A 27,039-nucleotide genomic window follows, 5' to 3' on the forward strand; every position below is an offset into this window, starting at 1 on the left:
TAAAAACTTAAATATCTTAGAAACAGTAGCCAATCAGTTGTTTTAATTGTCATATTTGAATTCAGCACATCAAAATACATAATAAATAGCACATTTTATCTCTGAAGCAGACGACTTATCAAAAATTGTAGACCAGTGTAATAAAAGAATCTGATTAACCACCCAGAGAAGGGCAGTAGTACTATGAAAGGATTCACGGATAGATTAAAAGCAGCCAAAGAAGCTATGCTGAGAGGGGTGATCAGAAAAGTGAGGGGGGCGGAATACCTTTCCTAGAATTTTTTAAAGAATAGAGGGGTCAGAGCTGAGATCATAGTGACTGAAGAACAGACAAGTAAGTACTTTTGAAAAGTAGATTGACAATTGTAAAAAGTTATTACATGTAAGCAGCATTGTAAAAGGAAAGACCAGGATAAATAACATCTACTTGATATATTTTGTAAAAAGTCAAGGAAGTGTTCTACATTTTGCAGAACCCTTTGATAAGATACTTGCAGGGCCTCTCAGATTTGCCTAAGTACTGCATTTTTATAGCTTGATATGTGAGAGATGCTTGTTATTAAAAGTGTATGAAGAATTTAACAATTAGAAATGATGATCAAGATGCTTTTCAATACTGGATTGGCAGAAGGGCTTCTTAATGTGGAAGATGTCAAGTGGAGGAAGAACGAAGAAAAGATTTTTGGCCTCTGATAAGTGGTTTTCCTCTACAGTTTATTTGAAGTTACAGTGGGCAGTAAGGTGAGTGAGATACTCAGTGTTAGAAATGATGAAGTCCTGAAACAGTGGGACCAAAAATGAGGGGTCTTGTGCATCCATACACTGGTATTTAGTTACCTTGACTTATAAACATTACCATAAAAAAGGAATACTTATTCTGTGCTCTAGGCACTCCTGAAAATTTTTTAAATCTGCAAGCATAGATTGTACTGTTTCTCTGTCCTCCTCTCCTACCTCCTCCAATAATTAATCAAGATTATACATAGCAATCACCAATCACTCAGCAGCAATAAATAAATAAACAAAAAACCCACCATGCTTAAGGTTTTAAAGATCCCTCATCATTGCCTTCCCATCCATTCATGGCTAGGAGCAATAGGGAAGTGATATCCAAATCTGAGGGGCCCTCAGAGAGAATATCTTTGCAGCTTCCCCCTCTCCCTGAGGGGAGAGAGATGGTCTTTCAGAGAAGTAGGTCCCAGGTCATTTACAAGGGGCGATGATCATGGATTCTTGAAAGAGAGAAGTCAAATGAATATTCATGAATTTTTGAGCTCATGAGTGAGTGAGTAGAGGAAAATGCAGCAGTGACATAATTTATCAAAAATTCAAGGGCAGCTTGTCATGATGTGCTACCCTAAAGATTGATGTGTAAAGGCAGTGAGAAGAAAACTGCTTCAGCAAAAACTGGCTTATGGACTGAAAGCAGATGGTTTTGGTAAAGGGTAACAGTGCAGGGTTAATGGAGATAATAAAGAAGGTTGCAGAAGGGTCAGTAAAAAAGCTCATGTTTGTTTACATGTACCTTTGCAGTTTCTTCAGTTAAAATAACAGGAGGGGAGAAACATATTGTGGAACGGAAGTTCTAAATTTAGAATAATTGGTGTAGACTTGGTCTCTGAAAATGAGGAGCTAATTCAATTCAGTGGACAACAATGTAAACTAATGAGACTTGGATAGGAAATGAAGCATAGGCATTAAAGACTTAAATTGAAGAACAATGGAGATCTGTGAGTAGGGTTTTTTGAGGGGGTTGGATAATGAATTTCTTGGGAATGGAGGTTGTTGGTAACTCTGAACAAAATGTTATGTTTTTTGTTTCAAAAGCTTACAACTGAACATTGAGTTAATACAGCTTTGAAATTTTAATGTGCAGAAGAAAAACACTGCTTTTAATAATCTTAATTTAAATGAAACAAGCACAAAAACAGTTTTCTTATTTCATCAAATCTTTTTTAAAAATTCTCTTTTTTTAGTAGTGTATGTTTAACACAGTACTGTACTGTATTTGCTTCTTTGTGTGTGTGTGTGTGTGTGTGTGTGTGTGATTAAGTACCTCTGGTTCCAAATGAGGTATGTGGTTGACCGGTTAGTCCGTAACTCTGGTGTTCGTAACTGTTTGTACTGTACCTGTAGTACTTACATTGTTAGGTTAAGACACAACAAAAATAACTGCTGACACCAGTTTTACATCTTTCCTTGAAGCATGGTCTATGGTTTTTTTTTGTAGAGTACTTAATCTGGAGGCAACTTGATAATATTCAAAACTGTTTTCTTGACCCATGATTCACAGTATGCAAATTACACCTTTAAGCAGCAGCACAGTGTTCAAGTTTAAAAATGGAATGGGAAAAAAAAAAAAAAAAAGAAAAGGACTAACTTATAAATAGTTCAGGATGGATTTATTTTCAGAAAAGGTGTTTAAAAGACAGAACTGTTGGGAGAATGAGCAATAAAACATTACATTCAGGAGAAGAAGGAGACTATGATAAACAAAAGAGGAAACTGGACGTACTTTGGAGATGGGAATTAACTAGTTTATGTCCACCAATCATGTGATGCTAAGATTGCAATATATAAGATTTGATAAAACCTGTGAAAACAACAAATTAACCTATTAAAATGCATAATTAGGGATAAAGGCCTTGAGAGGCCACATGGTATTCTTATGTCCCTTAAGTATCTGTGTTCTATTTCTTCCTATAAAATACTTTGTTGGACTTTTGAAATAGAAAAAAAGTGCAGAAGTTTATATGCCTATTTATTAGTTGACTAATTCTTTTTTTCATGCAAATGAACTTGTAATCATATAGCTGATAAATATGCAAAATATATGCATACTGGTTGAGTTCTATATATTACGGGATCATATCAAATTTGATCAATAAGAAAATATATGATTTTTTTAATAGCAGGATTAGAATATTGTGGTTATAGAAATATGCCATTGCATTCTGTGGCTAGAAAATCTTTTTAGTGTACTGTACTGTACTGCATTACCCAGACACAGTAACTTCATAGTTCAGAGTCTGCTTGGATGGGCTAGTTCTCTAGTTACACTATGTTATTCTGGAATCCAGTTTCCTTTTGAGTTAAATGGCATTCTAAGCTTTCTAAGTACAGTGGTATTTCACACAATGACTTGTTTGTAGAGTGTATAGATTTAATTACCATCCATCAGGAGAGTGTTACTCAGGCTGCATATTAACCTGCTGTACAGCACATAGCTTGAACTCTTGGAATATCTCAAGTTTATTAATCACCCCGGGTCCCCTGTGAATCTAACACATTGCAAAAATGCAAATTAGTTGACTTAGTGTTTTGGAACTATTGCTGCTTGCAGTAGCATAATGCACTTATATTCACAGCTACTAGATACCGTACACAGTAATCACTTGTTACATACCATTTAACCTCTCAGCATTTCCCATGTGCAGGGAGACAGCATACATCCTTTTCTTTATGTACATCATCCACATGTATCTGTTCATTTAGATTTTGTCACCTCCACACCAGTATCAAAGTGGCAGTATCCAATCACATACATGAAACTAAGTCATTTATCCCCATGTGTCATTTGGCACCTCCCCTCTTTATAAAACAAAAGTAATTCTATGAGGAATCAATTAGAAGCAGAATATGCGCTGGAGATGTACAACCAGTGCATTTTAGCTGCTTAGCAACTGGAGTTTGGGGAAGGGGCATTGCTTCCTAATCTTCCTGCCTACCCACACCAGGTTCAGCAACATGAGGGGGGATGGGAAAAAGTCCAGGTTGCTAAACAGTTGCTCAGATTTTGCTACAACTCATTTATTCACCCAGTTAGGTTGTTCATTTGGCCCTACAAGCTAGAAACTGCCCAGGAGCGGCTTTTCCTCTTTAGAACTGTGTCTGGCACTTTGTTAATCATCCTGCCTGATTCAGGCAGAAGGGAAGGACTCACTCCCCCTAGGGGAAGAAGAAAAGTATCTTAATCAATTCGATGGTGATATCCCGTTACATTGTTTGGAGTCCAAAATATGGAAGCCATGAAGAAAGCATTAGTTAAGAACTAGGATATACACATTAGACCAGATTTATTGTCCCTCTTCTCTGGCAATAGCCCATAGCTGATCTTCAGAGGAAGTTTTCCACCCTCACTTTTCTGGCAGCAATGTTTTTGCACTGCTGTACATGAGTGACATTCCTTTTTGACCCCTGCAGGTGATCATTTTATGCCCTACAACATGAGTTATGATTGATCTTAGTTTGCATACTTACAAACATAAACAGTGGTCAAGAAATAACCCACCCTGGTTTTAAATCTAACTAATGTATTTGGTTCAATGACTTTTTGTGCCAGTAAATTCAACAGACAGACTATGTGAAGCAGAATGTTACTCCTATGTGAAATAGAAGTACCTTTTTGGTTCTAAAATTAGCAGGCATTAACTTCATCAAGTGACCTTTTGTTCTCATATTATGAGACAAAGACTGATCACTTTGTACTGTATCTGTCATAATTTTGAATAATTAAAATTAAATTAAATTTGAAAAGATTGTGTGCTTCTGCACTGTTATCAGAGGAGTTCAGTGGTGGAATTGTTTGGTTTTTCTATAAGACTTCCAGATTAAATCCCATGTGCACGAGCAGATGGGGAAATACTATAATTTAGTTTCAGTCACCAATGGTACTTTGAAGGTCCCCTTGTAATTATTCTCCTTTCCTTGCCAAATAATTCTAGGTCTTACAGTCTCTTGTCATACTCACATCCTGTTATACTTCAGCCATATTTATCGCCCTTTTCCTGACCTTTTAATTTTCTGCTGTAATATCTTAAGGATATGTGAATAAAACTGAATGCAGTTCCCAAAGATCGTACTGTTTAATGTAATGTCATTATAATATTTTATTAACTGTTTTTCTATGCCTTCTTCAGTGCATCTTCGCATCCCATTTGTTTAACTGTTGCACAATGGTCAAATGCATTCTTTGAGCTATCCCCAATTATTTTTACAATACTTTGAAAAATAAATTTCAGTTAAAGAGTTGAGACTGAAAGTGTGTGTTAGTGCAGTCCAGCAAACACTCTCCAGATATTCACACCATTTACAAAAGTTTTACATCTTTTTTTTTTAAAGTGTGGAAATAAGCAGTTAAAGAAGCCAGCCAGGTTTGCTCTATTGTGGATCTTACACTGTTTCCATTATCACATAATCCTTCAACACTGACCATCACTCCACCCCACTTACACCACTATCCAAACACACCTTTGCCTTCTTGTTTGCTTTTGTAATAGAAAAGGAGGGAAGGAGACAAAGCTTCCACATCCCCCAGGTCTCACCCACTCTCCTGTTATCTCCTCATTATATCACTTCTTTACTCAGCACATGTAGGAATTCTCCCTTTCCAGCAGGAAGTTTGAGCAACTTCTCTGGGGTGGGAAAGGCACTTTTTCTAATTCCCTTTGCAAGGCATTATCCCTTTTCATCCACTTTCCTGAGACCAGGATGTGTCTTAGTCTAACATGGCTGTATCCGCATCCACTTGTGTGGTTTTGTTAGAGCTGCTGTGGTTTTCCAACCTGCAGGAAGGGGTAGAGTTGGCTGATTGCATGAGGTGGACCATGGCACATCCTTTTAAGGTCTGCAGCACCTCACTTTACCCTTCCCTGCCCCCAGTGCACACTTCTGCAGTACAGTAGAAGAATTGAGCCTCAGATAGGAGTTGCTGAGGCACAATGCTTCCTGATGTTCTCATGCTCCCTCTGGAGTTCTGAGCCTAAGAAGTGGCACTACAGTGATGGGTATATGAACTCCATTACAAGCTCTTTGTATTATTATATCTCTGTATTCCCCCCACTAACATTCTTCTCCTCCATGAAATGGATTAAAAGCTGTCTAACTGATCGGTCTCAAATGTCATTGTAAACAGGGAATCATCATCATCGAATGGGTGTTTCTAGTGGGGCCCCACAGGGATTGGTTCTTGGCCCTACGCTAGTTCACATTTTTATCAATGATCTGGAAGAAAACATAAAATCTTCCCTCATAAAGTTTTTAGATGATACAAAAATTAGGGGAGTGGTAAATAATGAAGAGGACAGGTCACTGATGCAGTGTAATTTGGGTTGCTTAGTATGCTGTGTGCAAGCCAACACTATATGATCAGCAACCTTTGGCACGTGGCCTGCTTGGTAAGCACCCTGGCGGGCCGGGCCAGTTTGTTTACCTGCTGCGTCCACAGGTTCGCCGATCCCGGCTCCCACTGCCCACGGTTCACCATCCCGGGCCAATGGGGGCTGTAGGAAGCAGCGCAGGCCGAGGGATGTGCTGGCCGCCACTTCCCGCTGCCTCCATTGGCCTGGAGCGGCGAACCGCGGCCAGTGGGAGCCGCGATCGGCCTAACCTGCGGACGTGGCAGGTAAACAAACTGGCCCAACCCACCAGGGTGCTTACCCTGGAGGGCCGCGTGCCAAAGGTTGTTGATCCCTGCTATATGTTTTAATATGTCTACATGTAAATGTATAAATCATGAGGGAGGACTCTATCCTGGGAAGCAGTGTCTCTGAAAAAGATTTGGGGGTCATGCTGGATAATCAATTGCATGTAAGCTTCTAGTGCAATGCTGTGGCCAAAAATGCTAATGAGATCCTTGGATGCATAAACAGGGGAATCTTGATTAGTTGTAGAAAGGTTATTTTACAACTGTATTTGACACTTGTGTGATCACTACTGTAATACTCTGTCCAGTTTGGGTGCCCACAATTCAAGAAGGATTTTGAAAAATTGGAAAAGGTTCAGACCAGAGCCACAAGAATGATTAAAGGATTAGAAAACATGCCTTTCTAGTGATAAGCTAAATAAATGAGCTCCGTCAGTGTAACAAATAGAAGGTTAAGGTGTGTCTTGATTACAGTGTATAAGTATCTACCTGGGGAACAAATATTTATTAATGGACTCTTCAATCTAGCAGAGGAAGTATAATACCATCCAATGGCTGGAAATTGAAGCTAAACAGCTTCAACTGCAAATAAGGTGTAAATTTTAACTCTAAAAATAATTAACCATTGGACAGGACTGGCTCCAGGGTTGGGCACTCCAGCGGCAGCTCCACCGCACTGCTTTCTTCTTTGGCGGGAATTCGGCGGCAGGTGCTTCCCTCCAAGAGAGACCCACCGCCGAATTGCGGCTGAACAGCCCGACGTGCCGCCCCTTCCCCTTGGCAGCCCCAAGCACCTGCTTGCTGGGCTGGTGCCTGGAGCCGGCCCTGCCATTGGAGCAATTTACCAAGGGGTGTGGTTGTTTCTCCATCACTGGCAGCATTTAAATCAAGATTGGATGTTTTTCTAAAAGATATTCTCTGGGAATTATTCCATGGTTGGTCTGTGTTGTTCAGGTTAGACTAGATGATCACAGTAGTCCCTTCTGGCCTTGGAATCTATGAATCTGTGAAAATCCTCCTCCCCACACATTCCCATCTCTCTCTTCTCTCCCCCACCCCTTTAATTCTCTCCCTCCCCCCAAAGCTTTCTCAGTGTGGCCCGTGAAACCAACAAAAAAAGAGATTTTATAGCAATCCATTTTAGATATATGATGTTCTGAAAACTTTTAGGAAATCTTTAAAAAAGTGAATAACACAAATTTTTGAAATATCATAACTTCAGAACTCCTTTTCTGTTTTCCCCCCAAACATCCCAGAAATGTGACTTGTAAAAAATTCAGAGTATTGATTTCTTCTTGGCAAACTTGTGATTGAATATCAGGTTTATAATGTGAAATGACTTTAATTCTTAGCTAGACTGCTCCATAACACTTTTTGCCTTTGTAAATGCTCATTTTTCCCCCTCTCAGCAGTATTACAAACACTATAAAAATGTTGACTTGTATCAAGACAGGTGTAAAGTCCAAGACTCTTTTAATACATAGTTTAGATAGCATTTGGAGTATAATGTCCAGCTTTGGTCATTCTGTTTGTTATAGTTAAGGTGGAGAGAGTACAGAGTTGGGCATCTAAGGATACATCTTCACTGCCAAAAAGAAATAAAAAGTGTGTTCTTAATTTGGGTTAGCAAACTCACGTTAAAATAGTAGTGAAGACACTGCAGCTAAGCTTTTAACTTGGGTTAGCAGCTTGAGGTAAAGCCTGTAGAGGAGTCTGCGATTGAACTTGAGCTGCTAACCGAGTTGAAAGCTGAGTTGCTGTGTTTTCACTACTGTTTTAACCCAAGTTACCTAATGTGGGTTATCTAACCCAAATTTTTAAAAATCGCCTTTTTTGGCAGTGAAGACATACCCTACGATGGTAAATGGAATAAAACAGCTGGCATCTGAGGAAAGAGAGGCAAAAACTGAGGTAACTTATTCTTGAGAGAATGAAAAGATGAAGTATTGATTCCAGCTAAGGCTTATGGAAAAGGTCAGATTCTATTTAAGTTTGTTGGACAACCCTAAAATGGCAAAATATGTAAGTAAGAAAAGAAAAAAATATATATATATAGTAGAACCTCTATTTTAAAAACAAATTAGGAATAGAGGAGTTCAATCAAAAAGTTCATAGAATTCAACCTTTCAAAATTACAATATGTATAGTAAATAAGTTGCAGTATAGTGCTTCCTCGACCTTCAAACCCCTGCAAAGCCATTTACACTATATTCAAGGTATTGGGATATGAAGGGCTGTCAACTTGTTATTCATCTACATTATTTTCTTTCTGTGATTTAATTTTTTTTCCTTTGAGGGAAAAATGGTTTGTATAACTGGTTCATAAGGTTGGTGTTTGTAAAATTAAATTTCTTCTTTATAACAAAACAATGTCATTTTCTCCTTTTCTAGAGTGTAAGCAGAATAACTAGATTAATTTACAGGGTTTTAGAATTGTGAGTGAGTTTGTGTGTGTGTGTGTGTGTGTGTGTGTATGAAAGAGAGAAAGGCAGAGGGAGGAGGAGGAGGAGACCCTATTGATGGAAAGCTAAGTCAAATAAATTTGTTTTTCATTTAGTTCTGAAAATAGTGAAGAATTTATATTAACTGATAACGACCAACGAACTTCCGAGGGACGTATTTTAATTGTCTAAATATTAAGTGCAGTCATTAAAACCAACTTAGTACTAGTTATGTCCCACATGTATATCCATATGTATACTGAATTAATAGGGTGTTCATGAATTCCCCTGGAAGTAGTGGTGCTGGAGCACTAAAACTTCAATAGCTTGGCAAGCCTATATTTTTGGAGTTTACATTATTTTTTAAATAATTATTTCTTTCTTGTCCTAGGATTGCTGGCATTAACTTTGCGTCCCTTGTGTCTGTGATTAGTTTTATTTGATGTATATTTTACCATCAAGGATGTTATTCAAAAGACAGTGTGCTTCTTCACTGTTATCAGAAGAGTTCAGGGCCAGAACTGTGTTTTTCTGTACAAGCCTTATAGCTGATGGGGAGGTTTTAAGTCCCCATGGTGCTTGAGTAGATGTGGAAATGTTAGTCTTTAGTTTTCAGTCATCAGTGCTAATTCTTTTATCTTCTGACTGCATTAGTGGAACAGACCAGGCCTGTCAAGCTAGCTGTAGAATGTGCCATGACAGTCTTTTTTTTTTTTTTTTTTGTCTATTCAAAATCCTTCCCATGGCATGGAATTGCTTACAATTAATTGATTTAAAAATACCTTTCCCATAAGGAGAATGACAACCCCAAAATAATTATTTTTAAAATAATATTTTATTAACTATATTGAAATTAATATCACAGAAAGTTGAAAGGAAGTGTGTCTTCAAATAAAAATGGGTGTTTCTGTGAAAAATGTTATATTAAATACCTATATATCTATCGGAGAGATTGTATGAACAGTTATTATATTTGAATATTTATCTGTCTATTCTTACCTGTCCTAATTCGTATTTGTCAATGCTTTGGTTTGTTGAACTGTAATGTTCTTTGCTATGCCTACATAGATATGCATGTGGATCTTAACTTAAAGGTGACAAAGATTTTTCTGTTAATTTCCTTGTTTTTTAAAGAAATTGTTGCCAATGCAGATCTTATTAGGCACCTGGCTCTCCTTGTCTCTCCCTTAATGTAGTACGTAGGGGACACCACAGAGTCATAGGCCTTGTCTAAACACAAAAGTTGTATTGCTTTAAAAATACCATATTTTTTTTATTATTATTATTATTATTATTATTATTTTATTATTAATTTGTATTATCATAGTGCTTATGAGCCCTAGTCATAGATCAAGACCCCATTGTACTAGGTACTATATAAACAGAGGGAAAAAAGACACTTCCTGCCCCAAAGAGCTTATAATTAAGGCTACGATTATGTCACGGAAGTCACGGAATCCGTGACTTCTATTGACCTCCGTGACATTTTCTGCCCCGGGGCTGGAGCTTCTAGCCAGCCCCACCCCCACAGCTCTGAGCCCCTTACTTTTGGTAGAGGGACTCAGGCCTGGTCTACACTGGGGGGGGGGGATCGATCTAAGTTATGCAACTTCAGATACCTGAATAACGTAGCTGAAGTCGATGTACTTAGACCTACTCACCGTGGTGTGTTCACTGCGGTGAGTCGACTGCTGCCACTCCGCCGTCAACTCCACTTGCGCCTCTCACGGCGGTGGAGTACAGGAGTCGATGGGAGAGCACTCGGGGGTCAATTTATCACATCTAGACTAGACTAGACCCCGGCTGGATCGATTACTGCCCGCCGATCCGGCGGGTAGTGTAGACATACCCTCAGAAGTGAAAAGAAAGAAGAAAATAAAAGGATGTGTGAAATCTACAAATGCCATACAATAACAATATTTATATTTCTTTATATAATTTTATTGCAATAAAAAAGAGGAAAAAAACAGCAACACTCTCACATCTCTTGAAAATTTTCCAGGATCAATACTTAGGCCAGATTCCCATTTATATTCAGACTTCTCTTTATGCCATTCTGGTAGTAGAAAAAGGTCTTAAAGAGGATTTAACTGTTTCTTCCCACTGTAAGTCTGTCTTTATTCTGCCTCAGTGGTGTAAAATGGCCTTAGGGTAAATGAAAATTGCATCCCTTATCTTTATAATGTGTCTGGGAGCCTATACTCCATACTAATGTAGCTTGACTACAGCAATAGGGTACTATCAATTTTTTGTTTTTTTATGGGTGAACTTGGTAAAAAATGCATGTTTGTTTGATTCCAGCAAGAAGTGATGTAAGGGGAGACTGTTTCCCAGGGTTTTCAGAACCCGAAGCAGTGGTAACTTATTTTTTTTTTATTATTATTATTTTTTTAATATTGTGTCAGGAATAAATCAGTGGGGACATAGATCCTCCATCTGATGAATGATTGTTACAAACCAGAGTGCCTCACCTAAAACTACTTTTTATTAGGTTTTGAGCACACACACATATATGTAATAGGTTCAGAGTACCCCAAAAATAGTTACCTAAAGTCTGAGATGGTTTCATAACAGCAGGTCGCCAATGGCCAGTCGCCTTCTTGTTGGGGGGTAGGGTGTCAGAGAAAAGTCTCCCAGGACTGCTTCCAGGAAATGCTTCAAAGTGTACATTTTCACTTAATTTTTTATAGCTAACTTAAACAAAGTACATTACTTATGGTGTCTCCTAGTGGGTCACCAGTTGTTCTAGATTCAGCAAATTGCTTATTATCTCTTATTAGCAAAGCATTTTTAGTATTTCTAGACATAACAACAATAAAACTTAAATGTCAGAACCAAGGTCGCTATCCACTTCCTCCCTTTCATTTTCATGGCCTGTTAACCTTTTTTTCTTCGTCCCATTCTGATTAGCAAAAAACTGCAAATTGCTGCAATTTGGCCTTGCCTATAAGAGCCCTGACAATTATTCCTAGCTACATGGTGTTCTGCTTTTAATCAATGGTGGCTAAACACACACAAAATGTCTGTGATTTAGTTTGGTCAAATTCTGGGAGTTACAGAAAAGATTTTTCTATCATTCCACTCAGCAGTGTCTCTATTAATATAATCAAGGTGAATAAACATCACAAGGTAGAAATATGTTTGGAATGTTACAGCAAACTGATAAATTGAGCCATAATACCCAAGTCTGAATTAAACAGGGTGTTAACTGCAATAGATTTGCAAATACATCAATTAAAAAAAAATTAAAACAGAAAATCTCAGATAGTAGATAATTTGGGACTATTCTACTTATGTATGAACTGATGATGAATTCCTCCTTTACAATTGTGAATACAAGGTTGCACCACATCTGGAATACATAATTTGCTTTATATTTTCAATGTATGTATTGGATTTGATTCATGACCTCAATGGCATGATAAATTGGGCATTCTTAATATAGCTGTTTTTTCAGAAATTACTACAGATGCAAATAGAAGCCTTTAGACCAGTGGTTCTCAACCAGGGGTACACATACCTTGGGCGGTACTCAGAGGTCTTCCAAGGTGTGCATCAACTCATCTAGATATTTGCTTAGTTTTACATCAGGCTACATAGAAAGCACTAGCAAAGTCAGTACAAACTAAAATTTGATACAGACAATGACTTGTTTATACTGCTCTATGTACTATACGCTGAAATGTAAGAACAATATTTATATTCCAATTGATCTATTTTATAATTATAAAAATGAGAAAGTCAGCAATTTTTCAGTACTAGTGTGCTGTGACCCTTTTGTACTTTTAGGTCTGATTTTGTAAGCAAGTAGTTTTTAAATGAGGTGTAATTTGGGGGTACGTAAGACAAATCAGTCTCCTGAAAGTCTGGAAAGCCACTTGAGAGCCACTGTTTTAAACTATTTCATATTCAGCTAAAAATAGGCCAGATGCCTTTATTTCAATTATATTAGAACAATTTTGTATGGTACTTCCATTGCTGTGAGTGATTTCCTTTTCTTGCTCATTGACATTCAATAGAAAGATTTTTTTTTTTTTTTTTACTGACAGTCTTTTATAGTAATCAATATTGGTATGTCAAGCAGTATACTATTGTGGTTGTTTATCATTGTATTTACCCCAAATGGTGTTAAGTCCTTTATAGAGCAAATTAAAAACATGACATGGCCTCTGCTACAAATAATTATCAATCTAAGACCCCAGTCCAGCAAAGAGTTGCATGGTTGCTTAACTGGATTATGCATGCGTATAGTCCCACTGAAGTCCATGGGATTACTCATGTTCTTAAGTCTTTGTAGACTAGGGCCTGATTTTAGACTTGGCATAGATGAGAGTGACAATTGGGAGAATGGGTAATAAAAGGCCAAGGTTGACTAATAAGATCATGAAGATCTCTAGGTGTGTTTCCCCACTTTGTTGTTTCCATAACAGTTATGTTTTTTTTAAATGGGATGTTTAACTGTTTCTGAATGACAATGAAAGCTACTGAATATTTTGTTTAAAACATTAATATTTATTCACATTTCTGAAAGAAACACGAATTGTTCATGAAATATGATACCTTGGAGCCTCAATTATCAGATTTGATTAATTAACATTCCTTGTTAATCAAAGGTCTGTCATAGCCCTTGGGGGTGGCAGTGATGGAAGCCCCTCTACTGGAGAGGCCCCTCTGTGAAACTGTAATTCTGTAGACCTGGATTCTCTTTTCTTCCCCAGTCCTTTTACGCTACACTGATGGCATAAAAGGGGAGGAAACAACCTCCTCGAAATAGCTCCTGTATAACAGGGATCTCCAACTGATGTAGAGCTGTAAGAATGGAAGGGGACTCGCTCAGAGCCAGTCCCCAGCATGGGAAGTATGACCAGAGCATGATATACTAAAGCTATTCTTGGCTGCCATACAGCCCCAAGAAGCCCATTAGAGCAGCCCTGAGCTACTGTAATTGATGCCATAGGCTAAGGTGAAAATTCAAGATGTTCAAAGGTGACTTAAAAACATCTTTGCAACCTCCTACCTGTTCTGTTCTTGTGTCAAGACCAGGAAAGAAGGGATTGAGAATTACAGCAGTGGAATTTAGCAGACTTGAAACTCCACTGCAGTATTCTAGTCCCATATCAGATAGGCCAGCCAGCTCTGGAGAAGAAGATAGTTGTCTCATTATGGACTTGGCGGGCCCCCCTTCTTAGCCATTCAGACTTGGGAAGCACTAGCTCTCCTGAAATTGGGGATTATCTGTGTCATTGATAATCTAAGGATTTGGGGTGTCACAAAAATGGGGCACGACTATAGAGGTAAAGGAAAAAAAACCAAAATGTAAGTATGCAAATTGGAATCTAAATGCAACAGACAAATTATTTAAAAGGTCAATTTATTGTATTTCAGGAAAATACATATTAACTAGATGTATTCTCTGCCATCTTCAATAGAAATGTTATATGTCAGAGCAAAAACATTATGAGGAGCACTGTGGCTACAGTTACCAAAGCACATGTGTATATTAGATTTTGACCCATGATCGATAGAAGGTAAACATGGGTTAAAAGAGAATGCAGTCAGTATAATATACCATTTTAATGGAATAATATATAAATAGTAAACACTGAAGTGTAGGTTTTAATCAGACCTTCTCGTAGCAAAATGATAACTGTGAAATATTCTGCCCCCACAAAGTCTGTTGTTGAAATGTGTTGGAAGTAAAACATGCACTCAAAGAGAAGGCAGCTGCTCAGTCATTTTTATTTAATGTTCTATTTAATTTTCTTTCTTTGTGATTTGTCAACATGGGAAAATGTCTTTATTTTTGTGAGCCCTATTCTAAGTGCTGGGTTTTGAATCATGAGCTAGTGAAGAATGATTTTTCATACTAATGACCTGCATCATGAAAATATATAGGGCAACGTTGTCACCTTCACTTTTGCAAGTAAAATGGAGTCAAACTATTGGAGTCCAATCAGGAGCAATAAAAGAGGGAATTGCCCACACTTGCACAGTTCAGTGCATTAAGTTCCGGCCTCTACAAGGCTTTGCCCCAGGGAAGGAGATGGGGTGGAGCTATGGAGGTCCCTGCACGTCCTACTGATTTTTCCTATTGGCGATCTGACTGGGTGTTAAATGTTGCTTAAAGCTGTTTTATCACCCACAGGCTCCCCCCTGAAATGCTGCTGAACAGCTTCTGTGGACATCACAAGGCCTTTGAAAATCTCTTAAGATCTAATATGTTAGATGAGTTATACTCAGACTGAGGCTCGCAAGCCACAAGTGGCTCTTTAATGTGTCTCCTGCATCTCTTTGCAGCACATGATATTAAAACACTGTGTGAGCTAATTATTAACCAGTCTTAGTTATTAGCCAATCAGGATGCTTTTCCTATATTATTAACCAATTGTAGTTGATAAAATAATAATACTTGGTCAGTCATTTTGCTGTGAGAATGATACAGTATATACATATAACTGTTAAATGAAACCATGAATTCACAGACTGTGACTCTTTTGAGTAATGTTAATCGCTAATTTGGCTCCTGAACCACTGAGCTCAGAATATCACTGTGTTAGACAGTTAGGGACCTTCTGCTCATTTTACTATATGTGTGTGTGCATGCGCCTACATCCACACAGACACAAACACTTTGTAATGAATGATACTAAAAATACAGGTAAACAGGAGGCCAAAGTGTAAATACATTTATATATTTTTGTCTAGTAACATGTAGTTTTAATAGCTTATGTAAAGAAACATTTTGTAAAATGATGATGCATTTTTTTCAAAAATTGAAAAGAGTGAACAGTGCTACTGAATAAATGCTGCCTTTTACATTTTGGAAACCTGAGTTCAATGTAAATATACTTTAGGTTAGAAGAGAACAAATGGAGTTTTTCCTCAGTCTCTTCTGCATTTATTTGTCCATATCATTAAGCCAAATATTTTTTTCTCTTCATTTAGCACAATGCCTAGCATATTCTGGAGCACCCCAAAAGTAATAATAATAGCAAATGATACCTTGGGAGGGGAATGCAGAGCAGAGAGATTTTTTACTTCAGACTGAGCTGCATTAACGGGGCAAAAGTCCATTTTCCTCTGTCCATCCTAGTTTCGTAGTCATTTATATACGTCAGGCTAAATTTTATCCTTGGCTGCATCTATACAACCTCACGAAGCCAGTGATGGCGATCATGAGTAACAGAGAACAGTGTTTTACTCATGATTACATACATATAAAGACAAGTGTTAAATAACATGTATCCACAGGAATAAATTACTTAAAGAATTCAAATATCTAAAGTAAATCATATAGAGAACAATTGAGCAGCAAGCTAAAAATTTATGTCCTGAGACAGATTGCAGAGGCTCAATCTGAGTATCAGAGAGTAGGGACTAAGCGACCTACTTAGCTCTCCTACAGGTGGATAGGGTGGAGTACAAAGCATGGCTTGAAACTGAACACCCAGTCAGGCACTTGAAGGGCGGTCAGGGAACGATGTAGGAAGAGGAGTCAGAATGCTACATGCAGTTGCTAGACAACAGGGCTGTAGCCTGACATAGATGTTTTTGGCTATATTGATGCTTTGTAAAACTCTAGTAATGTCAATGGTGTTACACTAGGATTAAATTTGTCTTTTCTGAAATCTTTGTTTATTTTTGTCCAAATGATGTACCTAAAATCCCAAGTATAAAGCAACGAGGGGTGGAAAAATCATGGGTGAAACTCTTCTTTTGTTGTTGCTAGACAGATGGTCAGCAGTACTACTTTATTTGTCAGGGTCCATCATAACACATCCACAGTTAGAACTGGCATTCACCTTGGAGGCAGGAGATGTGGATTCAAATCTTCTCTGTGCCTGTGGCGATGTCTACCCTACAAAATTATGTCAACCTAAAATACATCGGCATGCAGCTGCTGCAGTTATTACATCGCTTGTGCATGTGCACACTTTACTTCTTGTGTTGGCGGTGTGTTTCATCAGAGGTGGGATCTGAATCCATATCTTCTCCCTCCCAGGTGAGTGCCTTTATCACCAGGGCATTTATACAGTCATTCTCTTTTTAACCCAATGATTATTTAAGAATTGATACAAAGTGGAATGGCTTCAGTAGGAGAGATTGAAAGCACAGTAGCCTATAACCTAGTGGTTAAGACACTCACTTGGCAGGGTTGCGATCTGAATTCAAGTCTCTGCTCCCAAGTGGGGATTCAAACCTGGGTCTCCTTCATGCCATGAAAGTGCCTTAGATATTAGGTTAAAGGTTATAAAAGAATGCTCTTTGTCTCTCTCGGCCTCTTCTGATTTGCTGACAAGTTCTGAAAATGTTACTAACAAAGTATTTTCTCTGAATTTTTGGTTTGCTGGCCCAACTGCAAAATCAGTTATTTGCCCAGCTGCTGTCTTTATTCTAACTGTGAAATATTTTTATGAAACAAAAACATATATACCCTGTCCCAGAAATCTATATATTGTACAGTAAATTCCAGTATTTAAAAAGTAGACTACTATTTATAGTACTAGTGCAAAATGCTGGGTCTTGCAGTAACAATACACTAGTGTTTGGGGCAATTACTGTAGCATGTTCATAAAGATATCAGTGGAACTTTTGTCTTGTTTTTGCACTTAGTATAGTAAGGATTAATGCATGCAACTGCACAACGTCAGTCAAGTGAAAATGTAGCTCTGAACAATACTTACAAATGTGTTTGTTATTTTTATGCCCTGTTTATTTGAACGGGAGATGTTTGTATGAAGCATAGTTGATATATTTCAGCCACTTTGGCCACCACTGAGATGCCAAAGTACAGCAGTTAATGGTTTTACCCTTTAGGTCCTATATGCAAGTGTATGTTAATAGGCAGATTATCAGATACAATGCCTACTGCATGCATACAAAGGTATTTGGGAACCAAAAGATGCAGATAGATACTTAGTGGGAACTTCAAAGTGCCAAAGCGTGTTAGATGTTTTTGAAAATCCCACTAGACATCTGTTTGTATCTCTTGCTGCCTAAAAACCTTTGAAACTCTGACCTTAATGCCTTTCCTAACCTGATCTACGATACAGTGCACACACTAGAAAGTCCAAACTCCCCATTTCATAGAGTTTGGTTTTCTTTGTTAAGAAAATAATCAGACAGTATAAAAGGTCATCTTATTCCTTATCTGCATGCTTGGCTGCTCTAAGAGTTCTTCTCTTAGGACTGCTTGCAGGCTCCACGGGGTCCCCAACCTCTATATATCCTGCAGAATTTTGGAACTCCACAGATTCTTTAGGTTTTCAGCATTTGGAGGGAGGTTTTAATTTCTCCTTGGCTTATCCATACTCTTCCTAAATCTAATAAAGCATCAGCTTAGCCATACAGATTTTACAAAGAGCCACTCAGGCTAAGCAGGCTGTATAAATCATATACTGCTATGTCCAACATTTAAAAAAGTATTTTAAATAAATAATAATAATAAAAATAATACTGCCCTTTCATTAGCTAGATTTCAATACTCTTTAACTGATGTTAAGGCCCCTTTTTGTCTCTCTGGTGTTATAAAGGTGCCTGAAAAGAAAGTCAGAAACAGGCCCTATGAAATACTCCCTGTAAAAGGGCACTCCCCCTGTTCTGCAGCTCTACAGTGGCTGTGTCAATGCTCCTGGGTGTTTCAGGGTGGGGAAAGCCAGAGGTAGGGGCTGAGCAAGTGGCAGATGAGGCTCTAGGCTGGAGCACAGTGCGTTTGGTATCCTGTTTATTACCCCTTATGGGCCACAGGTTATTTTAGAGTAGCCATGAGTTTTTAAAGGGATCTAACTATATTGGTTGTTAGGAATGGTTGTAACAAGCTGTTTTTGAGCTAGAAGAACACACAGAAATAACATATTCATACCAACATGGATGGCTTTTGTAATTAAAAAGCATTTTGACTAATTTTCTTTAGCCTTTGCAGAACAATTCTCCTTAGCCTTCAAAGCAACATTTAGCAGCTTGAACTCAGTTGAATTATGCTTGAATATAACTAAAGAATAATGATGATTTAAGACCATTACATCTGGATATGGGTGTGTAACTGGAGTAACAGAAAGGATAGGGGAAACCCTGATCCAGGCTTGCATTGTGTGACATGTTGGGGATCATCCAGACCAGTAAGAAGTTCTGTTAACAGCTGCCCTGTAACCTGGGGTGTCTTAATGCTGTGTGGCTATAGCTCAGAACCCTGACAGCAGTAACCTGCCCACAAGCAGTATCACCCTGACTTCCACTAGCCAAGTTACTACTTGCAGAGTGACCCCAAGAGTCCTTCCAATCCCAAGTCTCCCCCAAACCATCCTTCTCAAGTTCTTAACTACCAGATAGTTGGACTTTTTCCCTCTGGTTCATCACCTCTGAAGGAGGGAAACCAGCCCCCCAGTTATCAGTTAACTTTGGCACATACACTCCATACAGTGTTCACACCAGTGACCTGCTCGGGGTAAAAATAATCAACGTTTTATTTAATAGAAAAATCACAGATTCACAGATGAAATAGTAAGGAAAGGCAAACACATACAAGTTACATAGAAAATAACCATAAAGACTCAACTTCAGGATTTATACTTCTATATTAGACAAATTCCCTCTTCTAGTACTGGTTACATATTGCCTTTGAATAGTTTCCCAGTGTGCCCCTTAGATCTAGGGGAGATCCAGAGTTCACAGGCAACCCCCCACCTTTGAGACTGTTACCCTCAGTTCTGGATACCTTTCACTTCAAACCTCTTCCTTTTTAACAGGGTTTTCAGGGATTTTTTTTCTTTCTCTCTGTGGTGATACATGCTGCAGGAAATTCACTCTCAACTTGGTAGTGGAGCTGTCTCAGTGTCTGCCTATTAACTGTAATGTTCCATCATTTGCCTTTTCCTGGGTTGTACCATCGTTTGATATGTAAACATTTGGCTTGAGAGGTGCCCCTCCCTCAGGGTGACCAGATGTCCCAATTTTACAGGGACAGTCCCGATATTTGGGGGTTTGTCTTATATAGGTGCCTATTACCCCCACCCCATCCCGATTTTTCACACTTGCTGTCAGGTCACACTCCCCTCTCTATTATGAGGTACATTTAAAATTGTAGTACAGGTCATGAGCACAGTATTCTATAAAGATGAATATATAGATTCATAAACACAGTCTGTATACATATCTCATAATGACCGTCAAGTTCAGAACATTACAAGCTTTCATAGAAAACCTTAGTTAATATTTTTTTATACACGGTAACATTGTATCTGACCAGTTGATCATTTGCTTACTCTTTGGGGTTCAGATCCTCTGTTCTCCCCTTGGGATGTCTCGACTCACACATGGTCATAAGGGATGTATAATTATCAGGTAGTTGCCGAATCAAAGGTACTACAACTGAGGAAATGAGGAAGCCTTGTCTCCCGCAACTTCTGCCATATAAATTTCCCATCAGTATGGGTGCAGGATTAATACAGTCTTACAGCAGTCCTCCTTATTCCTATGTCTTTTCTTAACATCACTTTATAAAACCAGCTCTGCAATGGGATACTAAAGAAGGACAGGCCTGGTCTGAAGCTATGGATTGGACTTGGAGTGTCTAGATAGCTCATGAAAATGAGCTCCATGACCTCCAGAGACATGCAGGATTTCTTGATGATCATCTATCTCCCCCTGCTGATGTAATGAGGTGTTAACATCTCTAAAGCTACAGTAACACCCATGTAGCAGCTCTTATGTGGAGAAGCAAAGGAGTCAGAGATGAGGTCTCAGTTGTCGGGTCTTTTGTTTTCCAATTTTTCTGTTCTCCAATAACCTCTTGATTGCCTTGAAGGGTGCATTAAAACTTATTTTCCTTTGGAGCAATCTAATTGTAGCCACTGCTGGGGGAGTGCTTGATTTGATCAATGGCCAGATTCATCCAGCAAATCCTCTATTCTTTCCTATGGAATGTAATAGCTGTCTCACTAAATCTAAATGTAATGGATATTTGGGAACAAAGATTATAAAATGCTACCCATTTCCATTACCTCATATGTGCATGGTTAGATGGATAAGCTTTGCAGTAGGATAGTTTGGAGGTTCAAATTATAAAGGCAAGTACTAAATAAAGGCTGATAAAGCCTCTTCAGTCATCAACTGTAGGACTTAGCTGATGAGATGAACCTGATCTGGAATATATAATATTGATTAATTTTAGTTCCTTGATGAAAGACACTCTGTTTTCAGACAGCTGTCATGAAGGGCTTACCCTCCAGAAAATCATGTAAGGGAGTGGAGGGGAGGAGAGAAGTTGAGAAGAAAATTACTACTTTCAAAAAAAAAAAAATGAATAGTCATATCCCAGTATGCCTTAGTTTCAACTGTTATTCCTTACAGACAGCTGAAAAGGCACTATTGAAACAAAATTGATCAACTAGCCTAGGGATTTATGTTTATTTAGATTTATAAAACATTGACAAAACAGGTGCATATCTCAAGTCCTTGTAGTTATTTAAATGCACAGCTAAACATAGAAACAAAACAGTCATCTCCAGAAGCAACCAAGTTTATCAAATGTTATTGCCTGATTACAGGTACACACTTAAACCTACAAAGGCATCTGCCTGGGCAGATGGTGCTTCTCATAGGGCTGTAGCTTCCTCTTGGGTGCTATAATTGTAATTCTCCTGGAGTCAGGTGAATACACAAGAATATTGGCTTTCATTTTAAAACAATGTACATTTCTAGTCCTCATTGTTCCAGAGAAAATATTGATAATATAATTCCTAAAGACTCAAACATCTAAAGGCTTATTTGGCCCAACTTAAAAAAAAAATCTTATGATTTCTAAGCCAGTCTCATGACTTTCTGGGGCCTGATTTGTGATTGTTTGAACTCTTGGTTCTCCTTTGTGTGACTGTACACATATACATTCCCTTGTAGGTGTTTGTGCACCCAGTACACTTGACTTGGAAACTTTTGCCAGCAGTACCACAAGATGGCACATGCACCCTGGCTCTCCTCATGCTCTCAGGTGACGACATGGCTGCTGCCTCCTTTTCAGTTCCTTCTCACTACCTGTAGCAAGAGTTGGCACTCCCCATAACATTTGCTTTGGTTAGCCAGCATCTCTACAACTTTGTGTATAGTGTTAGAATTAGTAGTAAACTAGTTAGTAAGTTAGTTATAGTTTAGTAGTTATCGTGAAGGATTTTAGAATGAAAAAATCCCCAGGTTTTAAGCAATTTGCCATGTACATCTTATCCCTATCATGATTAGGAACAAGAGCAGCTTGATTTGTCTGGGAGAGGATCATGTGAGGGACAAATGTTCTATTTGTATCTCCTTCCACATCAGGACAGAAAACAGAGGAACTTTCATCTTAAAATCCACCTCATGTAAGAGATGATGCATCCTGCATCAGAGCCGAGTGCTGACCATAAAGCAGAGGACTCAGAATTGATTAGAAGTGCCCTCCAGCTCCTTCTGTTTCAAAATACAAGTCCAGTGATAAATGTCCTGCTTCATCTTCCCTGTCTGCCTCATCAAAGCGACCCAGACGTTCTGATTCTGATAAACCCTTGAAGTCTCAGACTTCTCTCCGAAAATCTTCTGGAAGTCCTCCAGTACCAGTTTAAGGCTTCAGAAATTTAAGCGCTCACCAGTTCCATCTGAGGTGGCAACATTGACTCCAGCTCGTTCTCCTGTCTGGGTCTGAAAATAAATGTGGATGAATCACAGTTACATCTGGCACAGCACATAACCTTCGCAGAAGCACCACCATGGCCAAGACAGTATTGGTCACAGACCTTCATCAGCGCTATGATAACTTTATCCTAGTTGAGGATCTCCTGTCTCAGAACCAAGGCAAGTCCCTACACCTCTACCTTCAATCTGTCCATGTCATGGTTTGGATGATCTCTGGTTGAATTCTGAGAAATCATGCTCATGAGGGGTTCAGACCATCTTGGTAAGCAACAGAACGAAATCCATTAGCGCCATGTACACAGCAAAGTGGAAGAGATTTTTCGATTTTGGCACAATCTCAATATTTATCACCTCATCACACAGAGGTCACATGTGCTGGACTATCTGTTGCACCTGAAATCCTCAGGATTTGCAATTAGTTCTGTGAGCCTTCACCTGGCTTCTGTTTCTGTGCTACATCCACCAATAGATGGGTTTTGCATTTTCTCTCAACCTCTCATTTTCTCAATTTTTGAAAAGTCTACCCAACATTTACCCTCCTGTGTCTGATCCTCTCTCAACTCGTAGGAAACTCTCCTCTCCTGTCTATGGAGAGAGCTTCATTACTATTATTGTTTATGAAGATGACTTTTCTGGTGGTGATCACTTTTGCTAGGAGGGTTTCTGAACTTCAAGCTCTTCTGGCTGATCCTCCTTTCCCGGACTTCCATAAAGATAAGGTTTCCCTTAGGCCACACCCTAAGTTTATGTCTAAGGTAGTTTCAGCTTTCCATCTGAATCAATTATTCATTTGCTCGTGTTTTTCCCTAAACTCCAATCTTCTAAAGCTGAAGAAACACTTCATACATTGGATGTTCGTAGACCTTTGGTATTCTACTGGGAGCACACTAGAACTTCTCCCAGGCTTTTCATAACCTATTCTGAGAGAGCCAAAGGGCAATCAGTGCCCACTCAGCAAACCTCACATTGGATTTCTGACTGCATTAAGTTCTGCTACAATCTTGCTAAAGTCTCTCCTCCACTGAGAATAATGGCTCACTCCACCAGGGCTCAGTCTACTTCATCAGTTCTTTCTGAGCAATTTTCCAATAGCTGATATCTACAAGGCAGCGATGTGGTCATCTATATGTACTTTTTCTGTTCATCCCCCAAACTTCTTGTGACAAAGCCAACTTTGGCAAGTTGGTGCTACAATTTCTGAAGTCCCTCCACTTATAAGGAAACTTCTGATGAGTCACCTGCAATGAAATGTATATGTGCACAATCACTCCAAGGGGGAAAAAGGTACTTACCTGCACAGTGACTGTTGTCCTTCCAGATCTGTTATGCACATATATACATCACATGATGCTCCCACCTTCCCCTCTACTTTGGACATTATGTGCAGCAGTGTGAAGGGACAGAAAAGAAGGTAGCAGCCACACCCTTTTTATGCCCTCGCCTCAGAACACAAGGAGAACGGGCACAGGCTAAAGTCTGACTCGGGTGCACTGGGCACACAAACACCTGCAGTGGAAATATATATGTGCACAACATATCCTGAAGAACAACAGTTACTGTATGGGTAAGTGACCGTTTTTGTTGGCAATACCAGAAAAAAGAAGGAAAATGAGATATCTGTCCTAAAGAGCTTACAACCTAAGTCCCTGAACCTACAATTGGGTCTGCTAGCACAGACCTGTGTGCCAGTGCAGAACCCCACTAAAGTTGACCCCTCAGTCAGATCTACTAGTTAATGTGGCTGTGCACTGGAATAAGGGTCTATGCTAGAGGATTCAGTTGCAGGATTGGGATCAGGAATGAGAGTAGGTGCACTGTGGGTTTATTTTGTACAAAAAGTTAAAACGCTCATTTATGATTATTGAAAGAAAAAATGATTGTCTAACAACTGCAACAATGAGAATTTTTCTGGTCTTTAGCTTGAAAACTATATTGCAAAACTCTCCACTGTTAAATCTAATTTTAGCAGCTACTTCCTTATTGGTCTGCAACAATCAGAATAACCATGGTAACAGTAATTGATGCTTCTCTTGATCTCCCCACCCCCTCACCTCCTTCCCTTTCCTTTCTCTTCAGAACTGAAGGTGCTATTACATTAAAATAAAGGTGTCTCTAATCAGAGGAATAATGTAAGATTATAAATATTTTTATATGAAACATGTTCATTGTTCAGTAATTAAATACTTTTTTAAAAGTACATTTGGGTCAAGTTTTTTTAAAAATGTGCACTGCTGTTCAGAATTACTTCATTACCCAAGTTCTGAAGCATCTCTTATCTGTCTAGCTGCAAATTTGACCAAGCTTGACCTCCTGTTTGTGATTGGCTCATCATAAACATTTCTTAAAGAGGTGAACTAATGCAGTGGCATCCCATAAAATTTATGGGATCTGAGGAATTCCATATCATATCCTTCCCTCTATGAAATTACACTTTACAAAGGGAACTTAAATATCCTTCAGACTAACTTAAATACCCTTCATTTCCCAATTTGTAATGTGTAGAAGGAACATTGGTTTCTTAGCTCCAATTGGAAAGAAAATATGTACTGTATAGATAAATGCTTTTTCTTGTGAATGTTGCCTGACATTGTTTGGATGTTAGTTTCATGCAGGAAAAGATATGTACTTTTAGGTTTTAAATTGTGCTTTTAGTAAATAAGCTCTTTAGATAAAAAAGTGTGCATTAGTTCTACAAAAAAAAAAATCCAACCAATATAAATATGCTAAATACAAAATTATTCTTCAAATCCATCCTCAGAATGTGTTTTCCTCATCTCTCTAGTGCTGATTCACACTTTTGGGACACTTTAATAGAAATATGTATTTTAATGGAATCAGTGTAGAAAATGTTCAAAACATTTCATGCTGTATAAACCTCCCTCCCATTCCCACCCATGTAGACTAATGTCATCCTAACCCAGAAGCTGATCCCCAATACCTATCAAAGTCACTGGTGGTTTTTTTTCCATTGACTTCGGTGGGCATTGGATCAGGTCCTTAGAATTTAAGCTCCTCAGCACACAAGTCATGTCTTCTAGTAATAATAACCCCCCACCCCCATTAGTAGTGCACTTTTGCCACTCTGGTTTAAAGAGAGGCTGTCCTTAGTTTGTAGCTATCACTTTCATAAGAGTAAAAGTAAGCCACACTCTTATCACACAGGCTTCAGCTGGTCATCTGCAGGGATAATGAAGGATTTTTTCCCCTCGATGCACAATTGACCAGATGTATTTTGGGTTGTTTATTTTTTTATTTTTGCCTGAAACATTGGGGATTGGCTACAGCTGGAAATAGAGCATCAAGTCAGGGCATACTAGGGCTCTGAGGCGGTGCAGAAAATCCTCTTTCTTAGATGCTTGGGTGGTATGACTTGCTCAGGGTCAAACTGATTACCACATTTGGAGTCAGGAAAGATTTCCCCCCAGGTCAGTTTGGCAGTGATCTTTGGTGAGTTGCGGGGGGCGGGGGAGGGTCACTTACCTCTTCAGTATGGGGCATGGATTGCTTGCTAGCATAATCTAGGCATATCTCACATAATCAATTCCCTGCCTTTGCAGGGGCCTCAGGGATTGGTGGCACCTTGGCCTTTCCTGTTCTCTGCCTGTGGCACATAATAATTTAGTTTCCTGAGGATTGAAATGTTTTAGTCTCACTAAAGTCACTGAGCTAACTATAGGGGTATCTTGGTCAAGTTCTATGGCCTGCATTATACAGAAGGTCAGACTAGATGATCTAATGGTCCCTTCTGGCCTTAAACTCTATGAAAGCTGCAAGGAAAAGTAACTAAACGTAATAGAAGTTACTCTTGTTTTGCAGTTGCTGTTGATATAAAGCCACAGGGAGAAATACTTAAACTGAATAGAAGTTATGTTTTCTAAAAGAAGATACAGAACCCTTTACTGCAATCAGGCTTTCCTCAGTGATACAATTATCTTTTTTTTTTTATGGAATAGCACAAATCTCTTGTAAAAATAGGATTAGACTGGCCACTGTGACAAAGTTCCTCCTCTAACTTGGTGGGTTCTGCGCTTATTGGCGGATTTTCTTGCCTCAGAGACTCACCATGTGGGTTGGGGAACAACCCAGAGACCTTCCCCTCTGGAAGAACCCACAGTCCAGGTCAATTGGGAGGTTTGGGGGGAACCCAGGCCCGCCCTCTACTCTGGGTTCCAGCCCAGGGCCCTGTGGACTGCAGCTGTCTATAGTGCCTCCTGTAACAGCTGCATGACAGCTACAACTCCCTGGGCTACTTCCCCATGGCCTCCTCCAAACACCTTCCTTATTCTCACCACAGGACCTTCCTCCTGGTGTCTGATAACGCTTGTGCTCCTCAGTCCTCCAGCCCCATACCGTCTCACTCTCCGCTCCTTACACCTCTTGCTCCCAGCTCCTCACATTCACACCACAAACTGAAGTGAGCTCCTTTTTAAAGCCCAGGTGCCCTGATTAGCCTGCCTTAATTGATTCTAGAAGCTTCTTCTTAATTGGCTCCAGGTGTCCTAATTAGCCTGCCTG

General features: G+C 39.0%; 1 protein-coding gene across 1 annotated transcript in view; it reads left to right on the forward strand.

Moving 5' to 3' along the window:
- Positions 1-27,039, forward strand: part of MYO16 (myosin XVI) — a 454,918-nt gene that overhangs the window by 57,161 nt on the left and 370,718 nt on the right. The window contains exon 4 of the mRNA XM_029913187.1: positions 10,868-10,970. Coding sequence (XP_029769047.1) covers positions 10,868-10,970 — 103 coding nt within the window. The remainder of the gene's footprint in view (positions 1-10,867; positions 10,971-27,039) is intronic.

The sequence above is a fragment of the Terrapene carolina genome, unplaced genomic scaffold (assembly GCF_002925995.2).
Source record: "Terrapene carolina triunguis isolate 2854851 unplaced genomic scaffold, T_m_triunguis-2.0 Scaffold21, whole genome shotgun sequence".
NCBI classification, from domain to species: Eukaryota; Metazoa; Chordata; order Testudines; family Emydidae; genus Terrapene; species Terrapene triunguis.